The sequence below is a fragment of the Nannobrachium achirus genome (assembly GCF_963921795.1).
Source record: "Nannobrachium achirus genome assembly, chromosome: 19".
NCBI classification, from domain to species: domain Eukaryota; kingdom Metazoa; phylum Chordata; class Actinopteri; order Myctophiformes; family Myctophidae; genus Nannobrachium; species Nannobrachium achirus.
Window position 1 is genome coordinate 11955789 of NC_137826.1, and position 25278 is coordinate 11981066.

Sequence of the window (25278 nt, forward strand, 5' to 3'; positions counted from 1 at the left end):
GAACCAGCCATGGACCCCCTTGGAAATCCGTCATGGACCTCCAGAGGTCCCCGAACCACACTTTGGGAACCAGCCATGGCTGTACGTGTACCAGGCTGTTGTGAACCAGCCATAGAAACCCTGGGGGTCCCCAAACCACACTTTGGGAACCAGCCATGGACCCCCTTGTAAACCCCTCATGGACCCCCTGCCTGCCTGCATGTTGATCCTATTACTTGTTGGATGTTAGACTAGCCTACAGCTTTTATTTTGAAGTTGTGTACCATGTGACTTGACACGTGGTCACGTGACATTCATGATGACGATTTCTTTCCTGGACTTGAAAATTGAATAATGGGCCTATTTTTTGTTTGTCGGTTCCAAATCAAATAATGCCAAAATATGAATCACACATTCAAAAAATTGAGCAAATTTTAAGCATTTTCCTGATTTTTTTGTGGGCTAGAAAATTGGAAAAATGGGCCCATTTTTTGATTGTTGTAATGGGGTAAGAAATTAAGAAATACCTTTTTCAAGATGTTTTTCCTTTGTCGGTTCCAAATCAAATAATGACAAAGACGAATCACACATTTAAAAAATTGAAGCATTTTCCTGATTTTTTTGCAAGCTAGAAAATTGGAAAATTGGTCCATTTTTTGATATTCGTAATGTGGTAAAAAAATGAAAAATAACTTTTTTAAAGATGTTTTTCCTTTGTCGGTTCCAAATCAAATAATGACAAATATGAATCACACATTTAAAAAATTGAAGCATTTTCCTGATTTTTTTGCAAGCTAGAAAATTGGAAAAATGAACCAATATTTGATTTTATGGGGAGCTAGAAAATTAGAAAATTGAGAGAAAAATGATTTTTTTAAATTGAATTCCTATTGAAAATCTAACGATACTTTAGTACCCTGACCATTCATAATATGCTACTGAAGGGCCTGCCTTCTCTCCTTCACACTCACCAGGTCTTAACCCAAGTCAATGCCTATGGAAGATTTTGGACTGATGTGCAGTGGTGGAAGATGTAGGCTATACTCACATTTTGTACTTAAATGTAGACTGTTAGAAATAAAAGTCTGGTATTCAAAATGTACTTGAATAAAAGTACAAAAAGTATTCACATTCAAATATAATTAAAGGGATATTGCACTTTAAAAAAAAAGATTATCGTCTACTCAGGCTTTTGTGAACACCCCAGACAAAGTTTTTCGATTCAGTATTTAGATATTTGATATTAATTTTATCAGACACACCCCCTATAGGTACAAAAACACATTGTAACTTCAAACGCATACTGCCCTCCTAATATGTGAGGAGGCTTGATTACTTAAAAAAAAGAAAACATCTTTACTGTATTTTTTTTCATGTTCCTCCAAAAATATTGAAAATACATTTTTAACTGAAACATCCCTTTGAGTAGGCCTACTGTACTGAAAGTAAAATTATCCATTTTGCAGAAGGTCCCATTTCACACATTTCCAGATGTATATAAATGTATGAGAATTGGAAACAATCCAGTACAGTAAAAAATAAAATAAATGTCCATGGAGTCACAAGGCACCACCAGATTGAGGGTCCATCCAGGTCCATTTACACTCTCAAGGTTATGTGGGTGGGTCCTTCCTTGGCCTAATGCATACACCAAACTGTAGTATGCAAAAAGTACAAAATGTTTGAAAAGAGCAGATCTACAAGCTCAAAACACATCGCATTCGACACGTTGTGAGCTTGTAGATCTGTTATTTTCAAATAGCCTAGGTATAAAATAGGTAAAGTGGTTAATTTATGTTTTATAATATCATCATTATATCTGAAAAGCAGACCTAACTAGTAGTAGTAACTACAAAAAATTGTAGTGGAGTAAAAGTAGGCCTACAATATTTGGATCATCCGATATAGTGAAGACTGGAGTAGAATATATTGGAAATTGGAAATACCCCAGTAAAGTACCAAAACCTAAACATTGTAGTACAGTAATTAAGTAAATGTAGCCTACTTACAGTGTTACACCAGTGGATCTCAACCTTTTCAGGCCGCGACCCCCCAAATAATCATATTTTAACTGGGGAGTGGGGACCCCCATGCACAATAATCATATTTTAACTGGGGACCCCCCACCCTGACGAGCACTAAGAGTTGAGGCATTACGGTTCTATTGTGAAAATAGCAGATCTACATGCTCACAAATTCACAATGCCTCGCAACACGAGGCGTTGCATGTGAGCATGTAGATCGGCTGTTTTCACAATTTCTGCCTCTAATATTTGACCGGCTATTTTCACAATTTCTGCCTCTAATATTTGACATTTTGGCCAATGTTCAATTTGTCATTTTAGACATATTAAAAGGTCCTTAAATTGTCACTTTAGAAATGTGCATATACCCTCTATAAACTTTATGTTGGTTTGTTTACCGTTGATAGAGAAAACAATGTAGCACATTAAGTTAATCATTTGGGGACCCCCCTGGGGGTCCCGACCCACAGGTTGAGAACCACTGCATTACACCACTGCCAAGTTCGAGCATCACTGATTGATGCCACTGGAAGACTGACAAGACTCCATTCAAACCATAAACCACACCTACAGCTTCAACATCAACCAATCACTAACCTCGCCCACCAGGCTTAACCAATCACTGCTCCTCACGGCTCCTGTGGTCCTGAAAACGAGTTGGAAGCACAACTTCTGATGTGGCACCACCAGGCACTGACTGTACACAAACAGAGCAGACACAGCAACACAAGGCTGTTCATTGACTTGAACAAAGTGACATTTGAATGAACGGGTCGGACAGAACATGGCGTCCTTCGTCACAGAAGTCCTGGCCAGCTCCGGGAAGCTGGAGAAAGAAGACCTGTCCACTAAAATAAGCAAGTTGTCACGCAAAGTGGAGGATACCAAGGTACGTTAGCATTAGCTAGCTGCTATAGCTATTATGTATCTAGTAGTAGAAGGGAGTGTGAGATTAAAATGTAAATGTTTGTGTAGAACATGGAGCTATTGTCATAATGCCATGTTTACGTACGGTAAGGATAAGAACAACAACGAGGATTTCTGCTTTGCCCTCACAACATGTAAAACAACTGTGTTGTTGCGTTAGCCTGTTAGCGCCATGCTAACAGCATCCAAGCTGGCAGCTGTCAACAACATGCAACTTTCGGGAAGATATAATACATGGCGATTCTTTTTTTTTTATATATATAATGGCAGATGTACAAGTTTACAGCCCGTCACGAGCTTGAGCTATTTGAGGCGAAATATGAAATGGGGCTAAACTAAGTAAATTGTTGAAGCTTAATAAGCTCCATCGCATGAGAGTCACGGGTGTCGCTTTGCCAGCCAAGAAAGAACTGTTTGTTATTAGCTTGTAGATCTGTTCGTTTTGGAAAGCGCTACGAGACAGTCTCAGCACAACTGTTTTGTTTTGTGTTGTTGGTAGATTGTCAGTTACTGTCATACAACAACAGCATGTTGTTTGTGGGCTGAAACTTGTTGATCTGCACTTGGAGGGTCAGGTCTAATATTTGTTTTGATGCCTGTCAAAGATGCCAATTTGTGTATACTTATGCTATATAGCCTATAATATATGCCAGTGTTTCAGGGCTCCTTGAGGGGGTTCCAAAGGGAAGTATACAAATAGAACCAAATGGACCCTTACAGATCTGTAGCTACAGACCTAAATGGAACCTATTGGTCTACTTGGTTCCATTTGTATACTCTCAAGAGTTATGGGGTCCTTGAAATAATATTTTTTTGAGAGCCACTGTTATAAGCCAATAGTAATGCATGTCAAATATCTACACAGCAAGTAAAATACTTTGAAGACTTTAGCAAGAGCAATCATTCAGCCCCACTTTGATTATGGAGTCAACGTAAGTTATCGCAGCGCCTCAAAGGCCTTAAAAACAAGGCTCCAAAAAAAACCCGTCCAGAAACAAACTGATTAGGCTACTGCTTAACCCTCCATCTCGGGCTCACCTTACCCCTGATCATTTTCTAAGTGTGGGGTGGCTCATGGTAGCTGACATTACAGCATCTTTCAATGGGCCTGGTGTACAAGATGCACTAACGCCCTTTTTCCACTGACATGGCCCAACACCACACCACTCCACACTGCCCACTTGTGCCAGGTTTTCCACTACAAGGACCTGGGTAGAGTGGTGTGAAAGCGGCACTCAATCTGTAGGTCTGAGCTAGGCCAAACGGGCCAAACACTTCATAATGACTGGTCACTCACTGACTTTTAATTTAGACCACCAGGATATAGTTGTAATGCATGATAATAGATTCTGTTGTGTTATTACCACTATTATAATTTATTATAGTGTATTATAATTATCATAGTAATACATTAATACTTAAGTCTATTATAATCACAGTTATAATCCATTATAGTGTATTATAATTCAGGATAGTTGTAATACATAGGGGTACTTTTGTGTAATGGAAAATGTAGATATTTTTGTGGTGCGGTGTAGTGTGGTGCTAAAGCTGCAGTCAAAAAGGGGCTTTAGATACCCATGTACCTGACAAAATACTTCCAGAACATCAAGGATGTTCACAATTACAATACCAGAGGCAGCTCCACAGATCACGTCCAACCCAGATTTGGCACAAACAAGGGATTACATTTGTTCTCCCGCTATGCCGCAAAAAACATGGAACGCTCTACCAACAGCCTTAAAGGAGTTTAAATCCCTACCCTCGTTTAGTTTACTTTAAAACCGCTCTGAAAACAAGTCTGGAAATGCCAGGCTGACTACCATCAATGGCCTCTATACAGTCGATTCAGAAAATAAAGGTCTGACAACAAAAACACCGGTTTGATTTGCTTTCCCCTGCATTCCATGAATAGGAAGAAGTATGTGACATGATCAACAAGAGATACAACGAGTTCCTGCCTAGTCTACAAGGGTCTGAGGATCTCATGGGGCAGGTCAATGATGTTTCCAAAGAAATTGATGTTCTCAAAACATGCATTGACACTGAGGTAAGTGTTAGTATTATATTGGTAGAAATGTGGTTTGTTAGATACGTATGAAGAAAAACAAGACCTAGTGTTGCTCATCTAGCATAATAAGCTTTGAATAGGAAAGGGTGGTACTTCCATCTGTTTTTCTCCCTTCACTTTGTGGTATGCTGACTAACTGCTAAAGGGTCTTACTCGTTGTGCAAGTGATGCATTATTATCAAATTAAAAAGAGTAAAAAATGAATTGAGCAAAATCACGTTTTGGAAAAGGAGTATTTCTCCTTGGACCTTGACACAACCCATAGGTTATTTCTCTGATGCACATGCTTTCAAACACCCCCCCCCCCTCTCCATAGACACACATTTAATGTGTGTCTAATTGGCAATGCAATGCTCATGCACACTACTACTTAGGTTACATAATAGGGCTGTACAGTAACTTTATTGCAGCCAACAAAATGGTGGTGGCATCACTGGCACATCCTTTGTACTGTTGTACACTAACTTTATTGCAGCCAACCAGAGTATCCATGGTCAAGTGCACTGTCACTTACAGTTGAGTACAAAAGGCTACATGAGTCATTATTCAAATGGACTATTTATTATTCAAATGTCATCATTTGAGTGGGATTATCTGTAAAATATGTCACAATTTATAGTTTTCAACCTGACCCACTAAATCAATGAAACTCTGAGACAATAGAGGGTATGCGCATGCATAAAGTGAATGGCAAATCGAGTGGCAAAGTGAGTGGCAAAGTGAGTTTAATGTCATGTAACGTTGTTTAATGCAATCAGATAGGACTTTTCTGTGTGGTGTAGGGGCTGTCAAGTCCAGAAAGTAGTTTTTTTTGCCACTCAGTAGGTGTTCCCGCATAACTTCCTGGTATGATGATGATGTCACGCGCATACCCTCTATATCAAATACATATTAATTAATGTTGCCTAAGCATGTTTTTGACAATTGAGGGTGAGTGCCACTTCATGGATATAACATTACATGCATTATGTGCACACTTTCCTAAGCAAAATACTAATGATAATTTCAAATGTAATTTAAACATATGGTAATTTGTAAGACTGGAAGGCAAATGTAATTTCTGCGCTCAGTTGAAAGCCCTATTGCACAAGCTTACTGATAATGTGTTTTTGTCTGTGACCTTGGACACAGGTGCTGAAGAACATCCATGTGAACGTGACTGAGTATGAAAAGCTCAAGCAGCAGCTGCAGAGAAACACTGTCATTATCTCAATGCTGGGACATCTAAAAGAGGTACAATGTGACTTTCCATTACCCACTACTCCTGACATCCCTATTTTAGGCTTGTCATTATAAGCAACCATTTTCAAAAACTGTCTTTGAACATGTACATGTACAGTATGTAGCAACATATTTGTTTTTGTAGGCTCATTTCTGTTTTAGGCCTAACTATAGGTTAGGCCTGAATGGGTTAAAAATAATACTTTTGTACGAAAGAAAAAATCATGCCTGATTAAAGTCATTTGCTTACATGCATACACACTCACAACGGTCATATTTAACATTTGTCTCAGTTTCACAGTGCAATGGAGGAGTTTGGCAAATCCCTACAGGAGAAGAACTATGTGAAAGCAGCCAAACACTTAGAAAGGGTAAGAGTATATACGTAACCCGGGCGAATCTAAAAAAATCCTGACCTAAGTTTTCTGAAAAACGTAGGTCTTAATTTGGTCAGAATTTCGTTCTGTCTGTTCTGTTTGCAAATGCAAATACATTTTTTCTGAAGCCTTTTCTGTTGAGGGATTGTCTGATTTGTATTCATTGGTTGGGACATGAATAGGCTGCTAATAGGGCTGTCACGATTATGACATTTTACAAGACGATTAATTGTCACTCAAATAATTGCGATTAACGATTTATTTGTGTTTTCGTCGTTGACAATTACATTTCTGTTTGGCTTTTAGGCTTTGAAGTTGCACATGGCAATCATGACACACAACTTAAATACACAAAGAAATTACTGACATATTTGACAATTTTATAGTTAAAAAGAAAACATTGATGCAACACTTTGTGAGCTTGTAGATCGTCTATTTCCACTACTTTTTGAAAGTGTTTGTAACTATATTAACATTTCTCAACATGGAAACGATTATGACGATTATGCAAAAGAATTGCGATTACCTCAAATAATTGCGATTAGACGATTATGTAATAATTGTGACAGCCCTAGCTGCTATATAACTTGAGCTATTTCTTTAATTTCTTTCATTCATCCATATTTGATGTTGCACCGTTCCTAGGCAAGAGGCAGTGTGGATGCTCTGAAGACATGGAAGAGCACAGACCTGCCCCTGCTGTGTGCACTCAGCTCTGAGCTCATCGTCCAGAGAGAGAACTTCATCTACCAGCTGGGGGAGGAGTGGAAGAAATTAGCCAAGTGGAAACTGCCTTCCTCTAAAGGTGAGACCTCCTCCTCAATAACAGAGACAGTGGTGTTGTTTTAATATACTGTGACTTAGGGGTGGGCGATATGGCGATAATTATCGTCTCGACGATACAGCTTTGCCACGATATGCCTTTTCAGATTATCGTTTCTCTCGTGATACAAACAGTCATACAGAAAAGGCTCTGGATACAGCGAGTGCACGTTCTATGAGTCGCTGCTCTATTGCTCAATTTATACTTCTATAGTACGGTGGTGTAATTCACCAAAAAGAACAGATCTACAAGCTAACAACGTGTCGCGGCTCAACGTGTCATATGGCTTGAGGATCTGTCCCTTTGCTTTCACGGCCCCGCCCCCGGGCAGCACGCAGACAGGCTCCGAGTGTCTACACTCTACAGTGACTGACCGGAGCACCGAGCAGCACGGCACACTGGTCCACGACCACGATTTAGTTTCACGGGACTTTATAAAGCAGTGATGCAGCTTGCCCTGCATTCTTTGAAGCATATTTTTAATAATGGATGCATTAAACTAACAGGACGCAAACTACTTTATCCGTCCTGCTATCGCTATCAGCCATCTCTCTGCAAACTGCTGAGCTGTGTGTGTGTGTGTGTGTGTGTGTGTGTGTGTGTGTGCTGGAGTGGAGTCCACAGCTGTGTGTTCTGGCAGTATTGATGAGGTGATTTAGATCGCCTTGTAAATGCATGCTTCTGTTTTATTAACTACAAACAAGTAAAGTGCTTTGTTTGTTATGCTTTCACCGTTGAAGCATGCGTGTGTCTCGCGGTGAAATCGTAGCGTCTATTTCGCGTCTATTTCATAATTGGCTTAGTTATAAAACCATGCCATTTTTGTTTAGTAGAAAAGCTAAAAGCTAGGATGATAACTGTATTGTAAAATACGGAGTAATTCTGTAAAAAGAAAGCTTGTATCATAACAAACCTCCTGACTTTGGTTGGTCGTAGGGTAATTTGTTTTCCCCCAAGTTTCAATGGTAAGGCATGGGTTGTTGTCAACCTGTGGGTCGAGACCCCCAGAGAGGTCCCGAAATGATTTAGCCAAATTGTTTTGAAAATAGCCGATCTACAAGCTCACAACACTCAAGAACATTTTATGGGAACCCATAAAACATTTCTTGGACCCATTTGAATGACCTGAACCATCATCACACCAACTAGTAAATATTTTGAGGTAAAAGATGTTAATTGTTTAATCAAAAATCAAAATGTTATCATTAAAAAAATCATAGATTAGGATATCTATCTTTCTATATGCAGCATAACAATGAATAGATTATCAATAGAATATCTGTGTGGGTCTAATAATCATAATAAACCTAAAAACTCGCATATAACAGTATCGTGATAATATTGTGTATCGTGATACTGCCTGAAGAGTATCGTGATAATGTTTTTTTCCAGTATCGCCCACCCCTACTGTGACTATAATATGCAAAATAATATGTACTGTAAAATGTTTCCTTTCTATTACACAAAGAAATTGATTTGAATGTTATGTGCAAGACATGTGTGGGAATCCTATCGAAAACTAATAATGGGGAGACTCGGGTATTGATGAGTATTTATGTTCTGTGTCTCACAACAGAGTCGATGGAAATGAACTCCTTTGTGAAGACGGAGCTCCATCTGACTCTGGGATGCAGTAAGGATGAGGAGCAGCAGGGCCCTCCTGCTCTGCTCTGCTATGTTCTTCAAGCTCTAGCCATCCAGGGAGACCTCCAGCACAAGATCAAACTTTTCAGTAAGGCCTTACACAGCTATATTAAGCCCTGATCTAAGTTATTCAAATTGATTAGAAAATGTTGCACTTTTGCACTTTGTTGTTGCTTTTTACCCCCTTTTCACGCTAATTCAGTTGTGCCAATTGATTCCTCCCCACACACATTTGTGTCACCGCTCTTGTATCTTACTGAGTCACCTGCCAGTGAGGAGCCCCCACCGGAGGCTGCTATTTCTTTTTGGAGCGGTGAAAGCGCTCCCAATAGACAGGTATGTCCGTGGGTATGTGGGTGGCTGGGTGGCTGGCTGGCTGGCTGGCTGGCTGGCTGGCCGTGTCCGTAGCCTGGCAATACCTTGAGTGGCCACACACAACACACTAGTTAAAGGAGGGGCGCTGTTTTGTGCAGGCCAGACACACTCACCACTCACTCAACACACACACACACACCCGCGCACACACACGCACATAGAACACAGAATCAAAAACATAGATCTAGAACACATAGAATCAAAAACATAGATCTAGAACACATAAAATCAAAAACATAGATCTAGAACACATAGAATCAAAAACATAGATCTAGAACACAGAATCAAAAACATAGATATAGAACACATAGAATCAAAAACAGACACACACACACACACACAGGGTATAGCTGCTCAGATTCACCGCTCCACTTCGAACCGAGGTTTGATATTTATATAGTATAAATAGCTGATCTACAAGCTTAAAGATCTGCCATGTATTTTTTTATTAATCTTTTAGTATATTTGAAAATGATTCAACATGAAATGCAAAAATAATTATTGTGTAATAATTGTGACACGTCTGAAATACGTTTTTTTTTTTTTTTTTTTTTTTCACTTGTCCCTCAGGTCAGGTGCTGTTGAAGAACATGCTGAAGCCACTAGTGATGTACCCTTCCCTGTCGGTGACCGTGTTGGATAAACAGGGTGAAGGTACTGTCTTGGCCCTAGAGATTTCTGAGGAAGGCAACATGGAGCACTCTAGTCCCTCGGAAGTCTACACCAAGCTCCTGTTGGTGCTCCGAACACTGCATTCACACCTGCTAGGTATGACTCGCTCATGTGTTTCAGTATCTAGTCTATTACATCACCTAATAGTGTCAGTCAAATCACTCACTATTCAACTAATAATTCCTTTAGTTGATGACAATCCTGAGAAATGTCTTTTTGTTATCCTCGAAGACCATGATTCTGTTTTGTCCTTGTATGTCAATTGACACAATCAATATATATAACCAGGTGAAATGGTGGGTTAGAAAGTCAGGGACTTTGAACAGTCTATCCACAATGAGACACTAGGTCTTGACTTTGATGCAGTATTGATTTTGAAAAGAGGGTAAGAGTTGTTGTTATGCCTTAGTTTGTGCCTGGCTTACAGTACAGTTGGCTTGCTATGTACCACAGGAAAAAGGCATTCTTTGATACAGTATTGAAAAGAGGGTAAGAGTGTTGTTTAAAAAAAGAACAGGATTTGACATTTAAGATTGAGAAGTTTACACGTTTCTGTCATTTGCTATTTGCTACTGTATAGAGGATAAGAGCACATCTAAAAATCACACCTGTGTGAAGTGGAGCTGTGTGTGTGTGTGTGTGTGTGTGTGTGTGTGTGTGTGTGTGTGTGTGTGTGTGTGTGTGTGTGTGTGTGTGTGTGTGTGTGTGTGTGTGTGTGTGTGTGTGTGTGTGTGTGTGTGTGTGTGTGTGTGTGTGTGGGGATCATGTGTACCGATTTTTGTGACATTTGAAGAAAATATGTAGGAAAAGGAGCAAAAAGTGTGTTTTGGAGAAAATTCAAGATGGCGGAAAATCTATCATGGCGCAAATGGGCGTGGCCTATATGGGGAGATGCGTCATGACCCAAGGAATCCAGGGAAAAAATATTTTTAATTTTCCGACCTACGGTTCAAGAGTTACAGGCCAAAACGTAAAGTGGGGTGTTATGGCGCCACCATGCGGCCAAATGACACAATTATTTTTTATTTAATCCTTGAAAGCATTATGAACCTCCTCTCCAAGTCTTGAAACTCTAGCCCCTATGGTTTGCGAGAGACAAATAATTGAATGTGAGTTTTTGCAATTCCCATTATAAGTCAATGGGGAAAATTAATTCACTAATAAATTAATATCAATTAAACTATAGAACCTTTCTCTTAGAAAAGTAATAGCCCACGATTCCTGAGTAAGCCGGTCGATTTGACATATGGCGCGAGTGTGTGGTGGCAAAACTGTGGGACTAGTGGCGTGCCGAAGTTTAGGAAGTTCAGGCTACATACACACAGACAGACAGACACACACACACACACAGACCCACACGGCCACGTATAGGGAGCCTGTGTTTCACACAGCTCCAAAAATACAGGATTCCTTCTTCCTTGTAAGAGAAGACCAAGAGAACTGAAATGTAATTGTTGTTTTTTGTCATTTGATAGTTCTACTGTATTGAAAAGAGCATAAGAGAAAACAGTATTGTTAAAAGAAAAGAAAATACTGGAATTGTAAGAATTGTGGATTTTTGGGGGGTAATTTTAACATCGTGAATCGTGAACCTTGAATCATGATTCGAATCGTATCGTGAGTTGAGTGAATCATGACAGGCCTAATGTCAACTAAAGTTCTGCAATGTCTTTCCTTTTCTCTCAGATGTGTCTGTTGGTGAGAAGAAGCTGTCTGTGATCCTGGGTGAGCTGATCTGGGAGGAAATGTCCCACTGTATCATCCACGAGTGTCTCCTCTACTCCATCCCCACCAACAGCAGCCAGCTGGAAAATTACAGTAAGGTATGGATTGAACTCACAATGACGTGTAGTACAGTGGTTCTCAAACTTTTCAAGCCGTGACCCCCCCAATATAATCATATTTTACCCTGACAAGCTCTAAGAGTTGAGTTGATCATCTGGAGACCCCCCAAAATAAGTTGGGGACCCTCCTGGGGGTCCCGACCCACAGGTTGAGAACCGTTGACGTGTAGTACCTTGGTCCAACCGGCCTTGTCATGACCATTAAGATTCCCTAATCAGGAGATAAGCGACCGTCAGGTCGCAGCGTGATTTTAGAGCAAAATGTGTAGGAGCAGTGTCCAAAAAAGTGTTTGAAAAAATCTTCCTGATGGTGGCGCTATATGGGACAGATCCATGTTGAAGACATGAGTGTAGACCAAGTGTGTACCGATTTGCGTGATTTTAGGGCAACATTTGTAGGAGCAGTGTCCAAAAATGTGTTTTGCAAGAATCGGCCTCATGGTGGCGCTAGAAAAGGGCCATATGAGAATTGATGGGTGGAGGTTGTGGTTTGGCAGGCAAGGAGTGTGTGTGCGAAATATGGCATAGATCGGGGCAAAGGTTGCGGAGATATGAGAAGAGCAAAAGTGTGACGTGTGCCTGACAGACTGACTAACGGACGGACTGACAGCCGGTGGAGGTTTTGATAGTAACTGCGACCTGACGGTCGCAATTATTTTGGAAATATAATAAATGTTATTTATGCCTTTTTATTTTTACAATATTGGACTGACAGTACCTCTATTGGTTCTCAAAGAAAAAATATTGTTTTTGCATTTCTCAACTCGCATCTTCTCTTCCCTGGAACAAAACATTGTCAGATGGGGGTTCGCGGCCAAATATCTATCAATACGGAGGTCCGCGGCACAAACGTTTGAGCTATAATGTCCATATAGAGCCTGCCCACAGAAACCATTTATTGAGCTGCCAGCACTTTCTGACAATGCAAGTCTTCAGAGCTCTCCAGCAACGCTTCCAGCTGAAAATTTGTTTAACTTTTGGAGAGGAGCACCGGTTCATTTGATCTTCTGATTTGTCACTCTACAGTCACAACCCGATCATTTACGACTTTGTTCAGCAAGGCCATTTGTTCTATAAAGGCCCTCTTACATCTAACAACTTTGAAAAGATTTCTCAATCGTAATAAAATCGAGGCTAGTCGCGGCGCGCTCCCGTGACTCAGTCGTTACTCAATCGTTAAATGTGAGGTAGTGGTCCGACTCTATTTTTACCCCAACTTGAGAGCCAGATTCTGTTACGAGAATATCAAACTGGTTTAATATTTTCCCAAATCGGGGCTGCCTGAGTCCGAATGAATACAATGACGTAGTCGTAGCCTAGCCTACAACCAAAACAGAACAAGCCAAAAGCCAAGCCATTCATCATTCCCCAAAAGACGCTGCCTGAGCTGCCAGCCTGTCGTTGTTGGTGCGGCTACTACAACAGCCCTTTATTAGTTATTTCTCTGCGTTTCCATTATTCCAAACATTCAACGTTGATAATAGTTGATAGGATCGATCTGCGCCGGCTAGACTGAGAGGAGAGAACTAGAGAGGAGAGGCACAGAGGGCTGGGGGGGAGGAAGGCGGAGCTCGGTGTGTGTGTGCACTGCATGTGCAGTGATGGAAAAAGTAATCAAGTAAAATTATCAATACTGCAATACTGTGATGCGACGCAGATCGATCCTATCAACTATTATCAACGTTGAATGTTTGGAATAATGGAAACGCGGAGAAATAACTAATAAAGGGCTGTCGTAGTAGCTAGTAGCCGCACCAACAACGACCAGGCTGGCAGCTCAGGCAGCGTCTTTTGGGGAATGAATGGCTTGGCTTTCACTTGTTCTGTTTTGGTTGTAGGCTAGGCTACGTCATTGTATTCATTCAGACTCAGCCCCGATTTGTGAAAATATTAAACCAGTTTGATATTCTCGTAACAGAATCTGGCTCTCAAGTTGGGGTAAAAATCGAGTCGGACCACTACCTCACATTTAACGATTGAGTAACGACTGAGTCACGGGAGCGCGCCGCAAATAGCCCCGATTTTATTACGATTGAGAAATCTTTTCAAAGTTGTTAGATGTAAGGGGTCCTTAAGGCACATGACGGGATGTTTTGAGCACAGCAAAGTTTCTTAGTTTCAAATGTTATGTCAATATAAATGCAAGTGCTCTGGACATGATATCCTCTGGACATGATATCCAAAGCACTCCTCCACTCATAAAATGCTTTCAGTGGAGAAACGGCTCCTTAGAGCAGGAGGACCCCCACAGCTAAAAAGGTTATGTCAGGGACCCCCAGAAGAGAATATATATGTGAGAAGAAAACACACACACACACACACACACACACACACACACACACATTATAACGCCGGGCGTTGGGAGCGCGATGCTCGGCCACTAGGAAAGAGAAGCATCTTTACCGTAGACCAGTGGTTTTCAACCTTTTCAGACTAGACTACACATGTATGGCAGTCGGGCAGCTCATAAAGCGCTTTCTGTATGGACATTAAACAGATTGGTGTGTGCTGATAACTTCTTCCTTGTTTATTTTGCATTATGCTAAAGGTGATCAAGGAGACGGAGGAGTTTGAGAAGTCCCTTAAGGAGATGCAGTACCTGCAAGGTGATTCCACAGAGCTGCTCAAGTATGCAAGAGACGTCAACGGTCACTTTGCCAGCAAGAAGTGCAGGGACGTCATTGTGGCGGCGCGCAAACTCATGACCTCCAAGATGCACAACACTGTCAGAGTATGTTTAGTTTGTATACTGTACTTTGAAAGCTACTTATCAAATCAGCTGTAATTATCTTGGTTTTGCATGCAAACTGTAGCCATTTGCCCATAGACAGTGCACAAAGTGCAAATATTATTACACGAAGACTGCAACTGTGGATATTTTTTTTTAGCAATTGTTCTATTGATTACTAGTAATAATGCAATTGCATCATATTAAGAATAATAAGATGCATTATCGAATTGATCTAAATTGATTTGTCTGATTGAGCCCTAATTTTATACTTGGCCCAGAACATGTTGCAATGCGAGTTTGTAGATCTAGATTTGCCATTTTTGCTGCGTAATCAAAAATATGTTATTGTATTAAAATCAATTCTTCTTTATATTCAATTAAAACAATACTTTGGTATATCCCTTTATTACATGTTGTGTCTCCTTCACAACCACTATCAGATCACACCGAACTCCAAGCTGGCCATTCCCAAGCTACCAAACCCAGCTTCCGGTATCAAAATCAAGCAGGAGAAGAAGACCCCTCCCAGGGAGATGAGCCTGGAGAATGCCAAGCAGCTCTCTGATGAAACCATGTGTATGCCAGCCTGTCGCATCAGCGAGTCTGTCCAGCAACTCATGGAACTGGCCCTGAACACGCTGTGTGAGGCGGTGGGAAGCTCTTCCTCTTGGTAAGCTATGCTTTTTCAACCATGGCTGGGCAATATTTCCATATTGCGATATGAGATTAGATGCAGTATTAATTGGGATTTTGGATGTGATAAGTGTTGTATTTTCCTGCTTGTATACTTTAATACTTGTAAAAAAAAAAAAAAAAAAAAAAAGGGGGGGCAATCTATAAACTCATAACACGTCACATCATGTGTTTTGAGCTTGTAGATCTGCTATTTTTGCAAAAGAAAAAAAGAAATTTGTTTCCTGATTTTGTCTACAGTATGTCGCCTAGCCCTATTTTCATAGTCTGACATTTTTAGTACAATTGCAAAGAAATTATAAATAATACACATTTTTATTGAGAGAAGTGAGCCGTAAGAAATAAATGGAGATGGGCATGGATAGAAGATATCCCTCTCCAAAACAAAACACAGAGTGTAATCTTTCTTTCCTTATGTTTGTGGTCAAGTGTTATGCCCTTATTTGTGTTTTTAGATTTGAGCAGAGGTAAACATTCCACAGCAAAAGTGGGTACTGGTCACCCAATTAGCCTTATTCACGGTCCGCCCACTCAGCATCCCCCGGGTGCTGAAGTCACATTTTGAAGGGGAAAATCCTACTGTAGCCTATAGAGTTAACACAGAAATCGTAAATTTAATGCAATTTCCGAATAGTAAAGTATAAAATACGGCGAGCATGATCAAGAACACAAGATAGTAAAAGGCACAAAGCATTATAATTTACTTTACCGTTCGAAATAATGATTTGTTGGCTTTAAGTCCAGCTATTTATGTTATAGTTTCCCCTTCTAAATTGATGTCAGCACTCGAGGGATGCTGAGAAATTTGCTGAGTGGGCGGGCCGTGAATAAGGCTTATTGTTTGCTGAATGAAAATGTATCTATTTTTTGCTTCATTAACGTCATTGAGAGCTAACCCTTTTTTCTTTTCTTTTTTTCAGTGCCACACAACTATTTTTCACCGTGAGAAACATATTCCAGCTGTTCTACGATGTTGTTCCAACCTATCATAAGTGAGGATCATATTCGTTTCATTACTAAGAAAAAGGCTTTCCTCCAGAGAGTGTCACACTCATTCTTTGTTTTCTCCACTGCAGAGAAAGCCTGCTCAAGTTCCCCCACCTAGCAGCCATCCAGCACAACAACTGCATGTATATAGCCCACAACCTGCTGACGCTGGGCCACCAGTTCAAGCCCCATCTGCACCCTCTCAGCGAAGGGGTTGCCACCTTTGTTGACATGGTACCCAGCTTCAGGAGACTGGGTAAATAAACAATGACACGGCTGCTAAATCAGGAAAATGAATTTATTTATTGCAAATATCTTGGGAGCAACAAGTGAGAGATTGTATTTGGAGTAGTTTACTGAACTGTTTATTTTCAACACAAAATTCCCAAGGAATATGATCATACCTAAGGTATAAAGGGAAAATTACAGTAACAATTGCAATTTATAGCTGTAATTGAAAAATCGATACAGTACACAAATGCACTGAAGAGAAGATGTTTCAGACGGTCATAACCTGAAGAACATTGAAGATTATTGCGACCGTCAGGTCGCTGTTACTATCAAAACATCCACTGGCTGGCTGTCTGTCTGTCAGTCTGTCACACGTCACCCTTTTGCCCTACTCATATCTCCGCCACCGTTTTCCTGATCCATGCCAAACTTGCACACACACTCTTTGGCTCATTTCTCACATGGCCCTCTTCTAGCGCCACCATGAGGCCGATTCTTGTAAAACACATTTTTGGACACTGCTCCGACCCTACAATCACGCATGGATCTGTCCCATTTCCCATATTCCCTCCTGATTGGCTACCATTGCCTTCTAAAGTTTGTGTATGCGACCTGATGGTCGCTTATCTCCCGATTTAGGGAGTCTTACTGGTTATTATAATTTTAAATGTACTTGTGTCCAATTTCTTTGATATTGTGCAGTTTAACCTTTTTTATTTTATTATTTCCAGCCCTTGTCAACAATTTACAATTTAGGCATTAATAGCATACGCTGTTATCCAGAGCAACTAACTAAATCAATGACATGAACCCAGTCATGACGGGGTAAATGGTCAATGTATTCATTAGCAACTACAAGTAACACAATTGTTCTTTGTGCATCTTGTTGATCTGCCAGGTGCCCAGTGCTTCCTAGCCCAGATGAATGTCCAAAAAGCTGAGATGCTAGAGAGACTGTCTACTGCTCGTAACTTCTCTAATCTGGATTATGAGGACAATTACACAGCAGCCAGCAAGGCAGTCAGACAGGTAAATGCTTATCCAGCTTCCAGTTTATTCGTAAGCACATCAAAAAGTGAAGAGATGGTCATTTGCGTTAATTTTCAGACTACTGTTTAAAAGTTTATAAGCACTCTTAACTCATGAGAAGAATTTATAATATATTTCCTCCAGATAATCAAGTGATGATCAAAATGTTGATCCTCACAATAAATGGTGGGAGCAATTAACAGTGTGCGGACTTGACTTGTGCCTGTACTGATAGAGTGCATGTGCTCTTTATGTTTATGAAAAAAAAAAATATATATATATTTAGTCATGTGATTTTATTGAATAGCACAATCCTGAGACCAATGCTGGTAATGCCATGTCAAGGATAGCATTATGTTGTACGATGGTGCTGATGGTAATTTTTAATTTCAGGTTATTCACCAATTGAAACAACTGGGCACCGTGTGGCAAGATGTCCTACCAGTCAACATCTACTGTAAAGCTATGGGGAGTCTCCTCAACTCTGCCATCTCTGAAGTCATCGCTAAAATCATGATGCTAGAGGTTAGTTTTGTTCTTGTCTCTCATTAGCGTTTTTCACATGCCAATTTAGGCCTAGAATTATTGAATGCTTTAACTATTGAACATTTGCCAAACAATACAAGCAATACAAGTCGCAACAGATCTTTGATAGAGACTGGAAAAAAGACTTGTATCAAGTATGTATCAAGTACGTATATTATAAGTACCTTTATCAATATAGAGGGTTTAAGTGGCACCGGATATGCAACTCGGCAAATAAAAGGTGAATTGATCCCAGTGCATGATGGAGGACGATATCGCAATAAATTAAATGTTTTAATTTTATCTTTATGCTGTGTGTAGGACATCTCATCAGAAGAGGTGGTATCTTTTATCTTAATGCTGTGTGTAGGACAATAGGACATCTCATCATAAGAGATGGTATCTTTTATCTTTATGCTGTGTGTAGGACATCTCATCAGAAGAGGTGGTATCTTTTATCTTTATGCTGTGTGTAGGACATCTCATCATAAGAGGTGGTATCTTTTTTCTTTATGCTGTGTGTAGGACATCTCCTCAGAGGATGGAGAGCACCTCCACACGCTGTGTCAGACCATCATCGAGGAAGGTCCTCTGGTCTTCATCCCACTGGCGGAGGAGAGCAGGAACAAGAAGTACCAGGAGGAGGTGCCCGTCTACGTGAAGAAGTGGCTCACCTTCAAGGAGCTGGTTATCGTGCTGACTGCCAACCTCCAGGAGATTGTCAACAGGTAAGGTGGAAGTTGTTCTAAGTCACTGTTATTAGAACAATCAGAAGTGGTTTATAGCAGTAGTTCTGTCATGTGAAGGACCGACCCCCCAAATTATTAATAATATAATAATATTTAGATGTATATATTGCTTTTCTAACATTTAGATGTATATATCGCTTTTCTAAGTACCCAAAGATGCTTTACATAGGGGGGAGGAAGGAGAAACCTTTATTAGGGTAACAAAAAGAAAAAAACACAAAGAAAAAATCTGCGACTATTCAGACTGGCTTCCCCAAATAATCCTCTTGTTTTTAAGATTTTTACTTTCAGTATTTTACATAATTAATTCAGCTGGGTATTACCGTATTTACTTCAGCATTGTCCGTACAATAATGATTTTGTTGTGAATGGCGATAGTCCAGATAGTGAATGCCTAGAACTACCGTACACTTCTCAATTTTGAATTTGACCTATGAGCTGCTACATACCAATCCTTCCCTAATCATTGCTGCTACCCATTTCCCAAATTAAACACATTTCTTTATAGAATCATGGAGACATAACTGTCATGTTGTGCCAAAAGTGAAAAAAAGAGGTGTTATTATGGCCCCACCCAGTGGTAACCAGAATGGTGAATTGGCTGCTGTGTTTTTTTTTTTTACCTCCCTGGATCAATATCCTGCTTGAATGAATATACAGATTTTGAGACACAATCTGACCAGCATCATTATTCACCAACCTGCAGCAGTGATCATTGTTAACTAATACTAATGACGCTTACATTCATTCGTTGCAAACGGATACATTCATTTCCATCATCCATGGGCTAATGTCTATTGGTTTTCCCTATACAATGTTGATCAACAAGGACAGGATATGAGCTACCGTATATCATAAGTAGTCACCCTCAAGATGCGACAGTTCTTCATCTAATCAATTTAATCAATAATAAAATAGAATGTATTCAAATAAAGATTTTCTAAAATATTAAATTGTGCGCTGTGAGCTTGTATATCCGATATTTTATGGCACATAAGTAGGACAGTGGTCAATCAGACTAATTGATTTAGTCGATTATTAAAATCGGTTCAACTTTTTTTAGGTCAAATATTTATTTGGTGAGGGATAAACCTAAACATATTTGTCTGGTCTACATTATGTATGTATTGTCACGATACTGGATTTCTAACTTCGATACGATATTTTTTTTGAATATCGATACTCGATACCATTTTCGATACCACGCAACCATTTTTGCACATTTTTATTTTTATTTAAACAAAAATACAGAACTTCTTGAGGTAGATGCTAGTGCACTTTTTAAAGGCCTGCCTTTGATGTTTTCACATTCTAAGTACAAATAGGCCTTTAAAATAACCAGGAATAAGCCAAAGTAGGAAGGATACACATAAAAGTATAACGTTGGTGTAAACCAACAAGAGAGGTAAAAACTGAGTATCGATACTATGGAAAAGTCATATTGAAAATCGATACTATATTCAAAATCGATCCTTTTCGATAAATCAATATTTTTGACAACACTATGTACGTATGTATGTATTTGTATACGTATGTATGTACGTAGATCTAATGAATTTGTATGTACGTATGTATGTATTTGTATACGTATAATGTATATGTATGTGCATAGATCTAATGAATTATCTATTGTTGTACTGTCTCCAGGTGGGCGGAAGGCAAAGGGCCCTTGGCTTTGGAGTTCTCCAGTTCAGAGATGAAGAGCCTGGTGCGCGCCTTGTTCCAGAACACAGAGAGACGAGCTGTCGCTCTAACCAAAATCAAATGAGACTCTTTCTACAAAACCAAATGGACACTTCCTCTCAACGATGACACAGAGAACATACTGGCACTTTTTTATTGTAGGAAAAACAATAATTGATATCTCTACCCCACATCTGGGGTGACGTCTTCTGTACAGTTGCTTCTTGCTACAGTAGTTTGTCAGCAGATTCTCACTAATGTGCGATGCCCATGTTGGTGTTGTCACGACTATAAGGACTCATTTACACCAAGATTTGCCATACAGCAAACAGTGGTCTGCTTTGCTGTGGCTCTGTGTTTTTTTTTCTTCATGAGCAGTTGGTTTTTGATTGTAATAAAAAAAAACAAAGAAATGTATTTATTGGCTACCACAAATCCTTTAACCTGGTGATGTTAAAATGGCAAAATCGCTGGAACAGTGGTCTTTGCCCGTGTTGCCATGCAACTAGCGCTCTACACTGACAAAGGCTAATTAAAATACATTGCATAGCGTCACTGTCGGGCAGAAACCTCGTATCTCCAAGTTTCAAATATGTAATTTTTTTCGCAAAGCAAAGACCTGCTTCATCATACAAGGCCGTCGCACAAAAGTAGTGAAAACAGCAGATCTACAAGCACACAACGCCTCGCGGTGCGAGGCGTTGTGTGCTTGTAGATCGGCTGTTTTCACTAGTTTAAATCATTTTTAAAATGATTAATACAAAACAAACGGTTTTGGACATACAAGGTTTCCACCCGACAACGACGATGGGAAAACTGCCATTCTTTTCCACATGGCAAATCTCAGTGAACAGGTCGCAATAATGACTATAGTAATTCCTTTCAAAGATACAAGCTTCAATTGCTCCTACAGGGAGACTGATTGTGTTATGTAGACTAATAATAATAATGATGACAAACACAAATAAATGTGCAGAATAAGTACAAAGATGAGGCCCAGATGAAAGTTCTGTTTATCTCAATGCGTCGTATTGTGATCATCAGCAATCAGGGGTCTCTGATTGCCAGTCAGTTTGGAAAAAGTGAGTTTGATAAATACCGAAAACAAATACCAAGCAACTAAGCCAAGTGCTTAGCATGTCTGACTGGTGTCACTCTGTGGAGGAGGAGGAGGTGAAGAGTGACATCTAGTGGCTGGATATGATTGTGCACCTCTAGTCTCTACCACTGAGCTTGGACCTGAGCTGTGATTGTGACACCCGAGTTGTGTAGTGATGAGCCAACATTTTGTGCTTTTCAGGTCATTAATTTAGGAAATTGACAGGAATATTTAACATACAATAATGTTTAATAAAAGGGGATAAATCATTTATTGCCATTTTTTACTAAAGAATCTCATGTTGCTTTATATTCTGGCAAGACATATTTTATCTGCAAATGTAGACATGACATTCTACAGTATGCATTTGGGCAGATGAGTCTTCCAAACAGTGGTGGAAAGTAACTAAGTACATTTACTCAAGTAAGCCTACTGTACTTAAGTACATGACCTTTTTTTAAATGATTTCTACTGTATCAACTTTAGCAGGGGCTGATGTTAGAGAGACAAATGTCCTCACCAAAAGGTGTCTTTTACAAGGATTATGCATAATTCCTGCAGACCAATGGAGAAAGGGATCATTTTTAAACATACAAACTATTGGATGCGATTGACTGAGTCCAACGTGGTTGAAAGACATAATAGGTGGACATAGCGCCCTCTAAAGACTAAACCCCAGTTTAATTCTGGGACATTGTAAAAAAAAAAAAAAGAGTGCTGTGCTGCGAGCTTTCAGGTCTGCTATTTTTTTAAATGTGTGCAAAATATATGTATTTTTTTTTAAGCGAACATTTGTAACTCAAATTTTGCTTCTGGGGGGTCCCTGGAACTAAATATTTTGAGATGGGGGTCTGTGACCAAATACATATCATTTTGGGGGGTCCTTCACATGAAAAAGTTTAAGCACCACGCCACCACTGACATAGAAACAGGATTTTCAAATATTATTCTGACACACTTTCACGATTTTCTTTTTTTTTTCACGGGTGTGACTAGACCCAGCAGGTGCCACCATCGTCCAGCACTTAGACACCACTAAACCTCCAGACGCACACCTATGACACTCCACCCCTGCTCCAGTTTTGTGGTTGTGCACAAGAGTGAGTCCACGACGATCTGTTACAAAGTTAAATTTTCACACATTTTCACGATTTTTCAAAAAATAGCAGATCTACAAGCTCGCTGCGCGGCACTCGGTGCTGAGCTGTGAGCTATTTTTCAATATTTAAAGCACAGAATCATGCGTAATAATGCGTTCCCAGTCTAAATGGGTTAAACCCCCTCCCCCTATGAAGAACATTCATGGGGCCCCCCCAGTGAATCCTTGTACCCCGGGCCCAGAATTTGGTGCAACACCCCTGCACAGATCACACAGATCCAAGTACTTAAGTATACCAGTCAAAACAAAACATTTGGGGATGAAGGCTGGAGTCTCAAGGCTTTCAGGGGTTCAGTTAAGATCTCTGGTATCTTTATGTCCAGGAAGTAGGCTCAGGGATTGAACTTGGAGTCACTGAGCTTTTATCCCTGTTTTATTTTTAGGCCCTTACTACCATGGTAACCAGGGTGTGGCATCTACAATCTCACCATTCTGGGTGGTACCGCCACTAGAGGTAAGGACAGAGTAGCGGGATAACTCTTAACTACGGTATATTTCTCTTGGTTTTTTCACAGTATAACTCAACCAAAATGTCCCGAGGCCCAGACAATGTTGATTTTAAACAGCACTGTTAATAGGGTAAACTAAAGACTTGTCCTCTTTTGGGATGGAGTGACTCTCTGTGTGTGTTTGTCTTCCTTCACGCAGTACAGCAACGGCCCAATGACTATGGAATCCCAGTAGCGGTGGAGGTCACCTACAAGACAACTTCCTCACCAGTGATGTTCTCAATGAGATGGTACTTGAACAATTTAAAAAATGTACAAAGAACAAGAAGTGTAGATAAAATATAGTAGATCTACAAGCTCACAATCAAGATGTGACACATTGACAACGTGAGCTTGTAAATTGGCTGTTTTCGGCATGCAACATCATCATAGCCTGGGATCCAGACTGATTCGTTACGTTCGTCTTTTTCCACACTTCACTTCTCGGTCTGTCCAGGGTCCATTTGACTCATATTTCCATATCGTAGGTGTCTCTTGTTTTACATTGGACAAGACTGGTTGTCCAACAGACCAATAAGAAGCCACAAGTCGTTTTACCTCGTTTGGGCACGGAGATATAGGATACTGTATATTGTAAGGTGGAGTGAAAAACACAATCCAGGCTAACGTCATTATACGACAAAGATTGTCTTTTTTGGGGAGATTGTGAAAATGCTTTTCATCAGTGTTCATATTTTTTTTACTTTGTCGATATACTTCCAATAAATGCAATTTGAAAATACGATACTATGTATCAACCAAACAATTTCTGTCTGCGATTCTTCTACAGATGTTGCTGGTTGACTACTACAGGGCTGCTCCAGATGTTGTCCAATTTAACCAGTATTGGTGCCCTGACACTACCATGATGAGCAAGATCAAGGTTAACTTTATACTTGAAATTTACAGTTAAAATACAACTACTTATGAGCCCAAGCCAATGGTTCTCATCTTAGGGCACCCCTGTAAATAATCTTTTCATCTATGGCACCCCTGAGTTACTTTACAGTACCTTAACTTTAAATCTTTCCCCCTAAGATACATTATGTCACGAGGAAAACTTGAGAGGATATCTGTTTCCATTAGAACAGAGCGAAAAAAACTTTTATACTTTGACTTTTAACCACACCAAAAAATGCTGATTGCGACCGAAGGTCGCAGTATACCATGAGAAATGTCGTAGCTTGTCTCCGTCTGTGTCAGTCCTTCAGTCAGTACACATTTTTACAGTCTATTGGTTCCCTTGTCACTGTGACATCATTCTGACATCATGCTCTGATGTTACTGTGATGTAGGGGAACCACTCTTAACAGAATGGGTTTGCCGCTCTGACATCACACTCTGGCTTCATGTCCCTTTTATGCCCATATATGTTATGCCCATATATAGTCGACAATGTGATGTCAGAACATGCCCATATATGGGCATTCCCAGATCACACTTGCAAATGAATTACATCCTTGTCCGTTTTATGCCCATATATGGAGATCCCTGTCCCAGTGTCATCAATATTAAGGGCATATCTGGGAATGCCCATATATGGGCATATTCTGACTACAAGCTCACAACGTGTCACACGTGACACGTTGTGAGCTTGCCCACTTTGAGAAACCTTGGCCTAAGCTACAGTATAGACATCACAATAGCACTCAGAAATGTTGTGGCTCCTGAACTGGTGTTGGTACACAATTTCTACAAGCTAAAAATTGGGGAGTTTGAGATCACACAGCTACTGTAAGTACCTCCCAGATCCTTACCCTGACCGTAACCCTTAACTACACCAAACTCATACCTAAACTTAACCATTTGTAATTGTAACCATGTGTTATCATAATACTGTGCCTAAACCTAACCCTCAAACACAATGCCTAACAATCATTTTTATAATTACAGTATACAGTACCTGCATTTTACCATCTGTAAAGTAATGCCTAAATACCCATCTCT

At 40.0% G+C, this 25278-nt stretch overlaps 1 protein-coding gene across 1 annotated transcript; it reads left to right on the forward strand.

The window, feature by feature from the left end:
* Window positions 1–2688: 2688 nt before the first annotated feature.
* On the forward strand, window positions 2689–21002 carry LOC308304196 (centromere/kinetochore protein zw10 homolog). The gene is made up of 16 exons (XM_080748756.1): window positions 2689–2892; window positions 4846–4980; window positions 6133–6234; window positions 6516–6593; window positions 7245–7404; window positions 8999–9154; window positions 10012–10209; window positions 11800–11936; window positions 14506–14688; window positions 15129–15358; window positions 16302–16373; window positions 16458–16624; window positions 17498–17628; window positions 18022–18153; window positions 18679–18881; window positions 20550–21002. The coding sequence occupies exons 1-16, from the start codon at window positions 2788–2790 to the stop codon at window positions 20668–20670; spliced, it is 2310 nt and encodes a 769-aa protein (XP_080604882.1). The 5' UTR covers window positions 2689–2787; the 3' UTR covers window positions 20671–21002.
* The last annotated feature ends 4276 nt before the right edge of the window (window positions 21003–25278 follow it).

Coding starts and splice junctions, on each gene's coding strand:
- LOC308304196 (XM_080748756.1), top strand. CDS start 2,788: ATGGCGTCCTTCGTCACAGAAGTCCTGGCCAGCTCCGGGAAGCTGGAG. Junction 9,155..10,011: donor GCACAAGATCAAACTTTTCA/GTAAGGCCTTAC, acceptor CTTGTCCCTCAG/GTCAGGTGCTGTTGAAGAAC. Junction 18,882..20,549: donor CTCCAGGAGATTGTCAACAG/GTAAGGTGGAAG, acceptor TACTGTCTCCAG/GTGGGCGGAAGGCAAAGGGC.